This window comes from Phyllostomus hastatus, unplaced genomic scaffold (genome assembly GCF_019186645.2).
Source record: "Phyllostomus hastatus isolate PE091 unplaced genomic scaffold, TTU_PhHast_1.1 phas_scaffold_397, whole genome shotgun sequence".
NCBI classification, from domain to species: Eukaryota; Metazoa; Chordata; class Mammalia; order Chiroptera; family Phyllostomidae; genus Phyllostomus; species Phyllostomus hastatus.
Window position 1 is genome coordinate 7,042,543 of NW_025334029.1, and position 7,681 is coordinate 7,050,223.

At 42.6% G+C, this 7,681-nt stretch overlaps 1 protein-coding gene across 16 annotated transcripts in view; it reads left to right on the forward strand.

Annotated features, from left to right (window-relative positions):
* Positions 1–5,551, forward strand: part of ZNF185 (zinc finger protein 185 with LIM domain) — a 52,750-nt gene extending 47,199 nt beyond the window's left edge. For all 16 annotated transcript variants that reach the window (XM_045820525.1, XM_045820527.1, XM_045820516.1 and 13 more), the window contains 3 exons: positions 604–706; positions 2,217–2,315; positions 3,317–5,551. In XM_045820525.1, the coding sequence (XP_045676481.1) occupies positions 604–706; positions 2,217–2,315 (202 nt within the window). In that variant the 3' untranslated portion in view covers positions 3,317–5,551. The remainder of the gene's footprint in view (positions 1–603; positions 707–2,216; positions 2,316–3,316) is intronic.
* Positions 5,552–7,681: the final 2,130 nt, after the last annotated feature.

Sequence of the window (7,681 nt, forward strand, 5' to 3'; positions counted from 1 at the left end):
AATGATGAAGAAGTTCCATTTTTCAGTTCTTGGAATAAGGGAGCAAGGTTCTTAGACATGCAGTTTACTCAGGTCATAGTGAAGGAGACAGCTCTGGAAGAATAAATAATGTGTCTTGAGATATCTGAGTTACACAGTGAGTATCACAGGGGTCCAAAAGTATATGGGCCAAGAGTCAGGGCTCAGTGGCCCCAGGGTGTGAACATAAGTGCCAGCAAAACAGGTGGCAAGGTAGGATGTACAAGGACATGTCTCCTGTAGGGGAAGACATGGGTCTTCCTGTTCTAGAGGGGAGTAGATATGTTAGGCTGGGGGCAGAGACGGGCAAGCTGCCTGGAATAAGAATCTCATCAGGGTGTCTACACGTACAATAGCAAGTAAGATAAAGATACATGACCACTTTCTGGAAATAATGTGAGGGTCTACAGAGGCCCAATCTGGCCTATGACAATGTACCTAATTGCATACCACAGAAAAAGATGGCAGGCTAGGAATAGTGGCAACAAACCTGGGCCTAGCTATGTCAAACCAGAGGGTCTGACTAGTAACATCAGTAGTCTGTATGCCAGCCTGACCGCCAGGTTCTTGTTTTTCATCACACAGAACAACTGGAGGGATCTGTACTTACTGCAACAGAGAGATCCTAGACTGTCCAAAGATTACCCTTGAACATCTTGGCATTTGCTGCCATGACTATTGCTTTAAGGTAAGGAAGAAAGGTGGTGCCATTGAGAACATTGTCCAGAGTTAGGGTTCCTATGGGTTCAGAGACTGTGGAGAGGGCTTGAACTCAGTATGATTGAGCTCCATCTGAGAGGCTTTGCAAAATTGGGAGTTGAATGAGCTTCCAAGTCAAAGGAGGTGAATGAGTGGTGGGGACAGGAACCTGATTAGAGGGGACTAATAGGAGAACAGGACATATAGACATGGAGAAAGTGAGTCTGGAGGACTATCTTATTTGGTTGGCTTTGCAGGGGAGCAGGGCAAGCAGATAGCAGAGGCAGCACTGATGGAGGGCTTTGTGAGGGAGATGGGTCTGGAGTCTGACCTGAAGGGGCATGCAGGTATTTTCCAGGTGGCTGAACATGAACAAAGGCAGCTGCCTCCTCACCCATGGCACAGAGGGAATAGGAGTAGGAAAGCAGGTCCACAGGTTGGGGAGGAGATGCAGAGAAGGAGACATGGAGGGGCAGGGATTTTAAACTTGCCTGATTGTGGCTCAGGAAGTTAGAGTTGTGACAAAACAGTGAGGCCTGATATTCTTGGAAGATTCTTGGAAGGCAGACTGGCTGCCTAAGAGCTATCCTATAGACCATGAGCACAGATGTAGAAAGTGAGTTGTTTTTCTAGGATTCCAGAGCTGCTCGGAACCAAGGATTGCAATCCTGGTCCTGACATCAGAGCCGACACTCTGCTTCCTCCCAGGAAAGGTCACCCCATTGCTCAAGCTCATTCGTGTAAATTAGTCTGACAATGTCCATAATTGTAGGTTTTTCTTACTTTTATTAGGTTGATATAACATTTTAAACCTAACAGCTGGTATTGTTACATTATGAAAAAAGAGAGGACACCCATGTCCACAGCATCATAACAGCTCTTCAGGGCCCCTGTTCTCCACAGTGTGAAGCACATTGCAAGCCAAGATTATTGATTTTTTTTTCTGTGTTCCTAAAGATTACCACCTAAATGATCAGCACCATCGATTGGCTAGGTTGAGGTGCAAGAACTGGTCCACAATAGCTAAAATGACAGAAGTGTAGTACAGTGAGTCCTCACTTAACATCATTGATAGGTTCTGTGACTTTAAGCATATAACGTTACATGCTGAAACCAGTTTTAATGTGTACAAGACCAATTTTAGTACTGGCTAATTGATATAAACAAGTTAAGTCTCTTTGGCATCTCATTAACGTTAACGATGTGATCTGCTTAGTGGATTCAGGGCTCAAACCCAGGCCCAATTCTGAAACCTGTGCTCTTAACCACTATGCAGTCATCCCGCCTGCTAGTTTTTGTGGGGTCTGGTTTTATTGTTTCATTTCCAGTTTGGGTTTTGTATCTGTTTTCTGCAATTTTTAAATTATCTACTTCAAAGTCTAGGGTGTGCCTTCTGCTCAGTGTCTGCCCACCTCAGTCAGGTAGATGCTCCCTCCCCAACTGCACTCGTTTACTGTGTCTCACTTGTGTACTGACCTGTAACTTGTTTTCTCTTACAGTGTGGGATTTGCAGTAAACCAATGGGTGAGCTCCTGGATCAGATCTTCATTCACAGTGACACCATCCACTGTGGAAAATGCTATGAGAAGCTCTTCTAGGTGGGTGCTGTCACCCCAAAAGCCAAGCAGCCAGGATTATTAGAGGGAAGAAATGTGCCCTGGTCTCCCTCTGAGTCTCAACATAGGACACTGATATCCCTCTTAGCATTTATTATGTTCAGGGGCCCTGAGTCCTCTGTTCCTATGCCCTATGATACTTTGAAGTCTTAGGTGGAAAGACTCTCCTCAGGAACACTTCTAATTTGCAGAGGTTGTAGTCTCTTCTTCTCAAGAACTGCCTTCCCCGCAGCACCTCAGTTGAGCCTTCTAGCTGCTCTGGGAGGCCAGCCAGGCCTGTGTTGTTACCATTGTTGGGGGACAAGGAAGTAAAGACCTAGAAAGGAAAAGGGCCTGGAGAAACACCTAGCTTGTCAATGGCAGAATCAGGACTTCAACCCTGGACTTCAGATTCAGGTTGAGGGCTCTCTACTATAGGCCCTTAGGCCACCTTTACCATTGCTTGTATAGCATATGATAAGAACTGGACAGCCAAGGTGTTTAGTAAAATAAGATACAACTGCAGAGGGGGCGGGCGGCAGCAGCTAAAGGCCAGGGTAAGCAGGCATGTGTATCAGAGGATGATGCCATTCTGGGGCTGGCCCGACCAGAAGGAACTGCTTGGTCAGCCTCTGAGCCACGTGGTCAATACTGCCTGCAGACAAGTCTGTATGCTAAAAGCCAGCAGAATCAACCCCAGTGTCTGAGCTTCATGAAACCCAGTGCCCATAGGACACTGCCTTTTCAGATCCTGGTAACCCCTCCTCTTTAGCACCTCCTCAGCTAGAAGCACAGAGCAGAATATCTCCCTTGAAGACTGTGGAAATGGGTGGCAACCAAGTATTCTACCAACAACAAGCCTGTTTTGCCTTCTCTCCAGAAGGCATGTTGACCTGCACTATTAATCCTGATGCCTGGCGCAGTCACCCACTCCAAGAGCCTCTGACTGGTTGTTGGATTGAATTTGTATTTCTAATCTCATGGCTACTTCTATTTTCTTTTAGGCTCTCCAGGCTAAGAAGAAGCTGATGACTTCTGCACAAGTCTAGCCATCCCCAGTTATCCCAACTTGCTGGCTGCTCTTCCCTTATCACTTGGTTTCTTCATCCTTTGCCCTTCTCAAGTTGAACTTGCTTACATCCAATAACATATGCTAATGATGCTATGGTAATTACTTATGTGTGTAGCTTTTTATAGCTCAGAAAGTACTTCACATCCATGACTTATTTCAAGATCAAGCAAAGAAGATTGAACAAGAATTCCATCTTTGCTTCCCTAAGGCATGTCGGCTGCCTGATGAGTTTAGGTGGCCTGGTATGATAGGCTTAGGCAGGGGCATTAGGTTCAATGTGTACTGACTTGGGACAGAGAGCAAATCACACTTTGGTTTGTAGGTCTGAGTGTACCTTTGATACTTTAGAATACAAGGGGACCCCTGAAGCTTTTGAGGGACTAGGTTGAAGACTACTGACAATCCCTGATGGGTAAATTGCAGACATTGAATGCTAGGGATTGACATAGGCCAATGTTTAATTTCTCTATTTGCCATATATACATTTTAAACTTTCCATATACTTTGAAAAGTAGTTAGTTGCTTTTGATTGAGTTATATAGCAGATTTTAATTACCTCCTCTACCCCCTTTCACTATATAGTAGAGGTTATCTTTCCTGCAGGCATGTGGGCACGTATTCGAAAGTGTACACAATTTTGTTTAAATTCTATGGGATGTGATTGTTAGGAGGCTACTGACCAAAGGAACATCTGTGTCTGATCTTGATAGCTGATTAATACCTTTGCCCTCAATTCCCAATCCCGAAGCTTTACACAGAAATCTTCTAAAGTAGATATAGAGTGCATACACTCCAGCAGGATTAAGCAGGAAGAAAAGCAGTTAATGTTTCTTGAAGCCTTACGACATGCCACACATTATCACAAAGTGATGGTGTTAATGCCCATTCTAATTCTTTGTGGAGGGTATTCTTGTCCCCAGTTTACCTATGAGGATATTGAAGCTTGGAGAGGTGGTCATTGTATTATGCAGAACCATTGCTGTCTCTTCAGTAATACTAACCACAACAGCAAGCACTGATTTAGTGCTGAGTATGTGCCAAGTACTGTGCAGAGGTTACCTAATCTTATCAGGTAACACAGTTCCCCCTGACAAACTCTAACACCGTGGGGAAGGTATGAAATCACACTCCTCCTCTGGGTATCCTGGGTCACCCCATGAAGTACCACAAGGACCAAACTGTCCCCCTTCCCTCTCCTCCTCTTTCTGTAAAAACAGTTTTGAACTGAAATGCTCTCAGACGGGAAGAGATATGACTCACAGACCTTCCTAAAGAGGAGTTTGTCACCCCACGGAAAGTTTCAGTGGGCTAGCTGATCTGAACACAGGGCCTTCAGTGGCCTTCTATTGTCCAATCCAGACTCTTTTCCAAGCTAGTAGAAACCTATTGGCTGGCTGGACAGCTGCAGGCCTATCCATGTAGTCAGTGATGCTCTGCTCAGATTCAATTGTGCTCCTCTGCCTTTGGGACCAGCAACACTGTAAGCTCCTCAAGGGGAGGAACAACCTGGGAGTATTTCTAATGAGAAATGAGAGCCTATTCTCTTTATTACAAAAAGTTTCTCCATCTCTCTTAAGTTTCTGCGCCCTGTGCACACTGACTGGTGGACTTGTTCTTCCCGCCAAATGATCAGAGTGGAACATTCCATTTATTTTCATAGATGGGCATCAGATTTGCTCTGGAGAAAACAAGTGGCACAATTACCAACACTAAATATAAGCTAGTCTCTCTGAAGTCTAGCCTGCAGCATGAGACTTTGCACATGGTAGACACTGACACATAGATGCTGAGTAAATGAGTGAAAGCAAGGGTAAGATCACTCCTTGGGGTGGGACATTCCATCCCTGAGTCTTGGTACAGGACCAGCTAATGGAGAGCAGGATAAAGAGGTCCAAGATAGTCTGGCTTCCCTACCTTCAAGTTACACTCTGCCTTTAAAGGGAGTTTTAGAACCAACATGCAAGAGATTGACAGAAACCTTGCAAAATCAATGTTGATTTCAATCAAAAATAACCTTTTCAATCTAAAAAGGCAGGAATTCTGCAGACTCAAGGAAGAGTGGTGGTTGCTTTACACTTTTGCTTCTTTTTAATTGCCTAATGTTTTTAATCATACTTGCTTAACCTGTATCAATACACACAATTGTAATAAATGTTAAGATACTACATTGTCAATATTAAGGTTTCCTTTTTTAAGTGTAATAACTTGGTGTATTTGGTTGTGTGATTTCTCCTATTACCTGAAGCCATTCTCTCTACAAAAGCTACTTTAAAGTGGAAATACTTTAAAAAGCATCAAATTTAAAAAGAAAAAAAAACAGCAAGATCTAGAAACTATTCATGCACAAAAGCAGGACTTTTAAACTTGTCAGATCGTAATGAAAAACATTTTATTGTTTTGGGTTCATCCTGCCCTTCATTATCATTGCAGACAAATGGCCTTCTATTCCTTATTGCTCACTTGCAGTGACCAGGAGCATAGTCCCTTATAAGCCCATTCTGTCTGTGAGCAGACCCAGCTTTAGAAAAGAACAGTCTTCAATGAAGTTCTTTCTCCCTTGATGATCTATAATCCCTCTCATGTGCCAACACCTAAAATAGAAAAAGGTGCTTATTAAGTTCTCCCTTTGTGAACTCTTCTCCCATTTAAACACCCCTTGTCTCATCTATCACCTCTTTGACAGTAATTCTGAATATGCATTTTCAAACACCCTCCTCAGATGTGCCCTCCCACAGACATCTGAACTCATTCCTCCAGATGTGTACCAATGGGCAAGACAGTTTCATCTTTTTCATTAAGGCCAGTGTCCCAGGCTGTCAGAGTCATGTTGAATCATTGTTCTTTCTATCAAGTGATCCATGCCTCTGAGTTTTATATCTGAAAGTACAATTTGCCTGCCATCCAGCCAAGGGACAAAGGAAAGGATGATCAAGAAATCAGTCCAAAGAAGACATGACAGAATTCCCTTCACTACTGAGCAGAAGGACCCAGTGTTCAATAGCTACTGAACTAGTATCCGTGTAGCTACTTTCTCACCCCAGCCACAGCCACCATCTGGGCTACATGAGCACAACTGGGAAAGGGTGAAGAGGTTTTCCTACTTCAGAAGATAAGGACTACAGCTGCAGCTCCTAAACAGGTATTTCCAGGACTTGTTGGTGACGGTATGCCCCGCTAAAAACCTAAAACCTAAAAAAAATAGGGTAGTATTAGTTACTTTGTCAGGTCATATCTCATTCTATGAGAATCTTTCTCAAATAGAACATTCCAGTCAGAGCCTTGGCTTTATGACCAATGTTTCAAATTATACCTTGTTAAGAAGGAGGGCAGGTTCTTACTGAACCTAGGCAGGTAATTGTATCACCATGAAAATAAAAATGCTCAAAAAGAAATTACAAGTTCTAGAGGGATTGGGCAGGGAGAAAAAGACGTGTTTAATTTCTGTTATAAAAGTATAGTCTACTAAATTGTTACAAATTATGGATAGCTTATAAGAAATGAGAAGGGAGTTCCTTATATCCAGAAAATACAGTATTAAACATCAGTAACATTCCAAACAAAACCCATAATCATCCTTCATGAGTTCATTTAGCCCTATGTAATTAATTCTCAATTCTCAGTCTTGGGTTAGCAATCTCATGAATCAATCAACTTCTTCACTAGAGTTCTGGAAATTCTGATTCAGTCTAGTGTTAGGATCTCAAAGCTATTTAACCAACATCATCAGTAGCTTGTGCCCCCAGAGCACCTGTCATAGTCCTTTACATGGGGGCATGAGACAGTCCCTTTTTCTTGAAGGTGGGGCATTCTAGCCTGTAGCTGATTACAAGTGATTTCAGGGAAGCCTCAGTGTAAAATAAAAAACTATCTGTGCATGACAAATTACTTACAAAACTCCTGCCTTGACAAAGAAATTTGGTTGTTTCTTTGGCATGAAACATTTTTTAAAAAATAACTGAAATTATGACTGATAATGCTATACTCTTGTTTAATGTCAGGCAAAGCAGAACCAGGACATATTGTAGACAGTGAAGGCATTGGAAAATCTCTAGGGAAGGAACTTCATACAATTTCTGAAATATTTATATTACTAACATTTTGCCCACACAAATTTAACCTAGGGAAGGTTAGGCATCTTTTCTGATTGACAAAGCCTCCCAACTCGATACATCAAATAAACCTAATTATTTCTACCACCTGTGTTTTTACAAGATCCTTTGTTGTTTTCCAGGGTCCCTCAAAGAAGGTTGAGATCAAGATTATATTTGAGTTTAGAAAAGCAAAATGTCAAAATTGT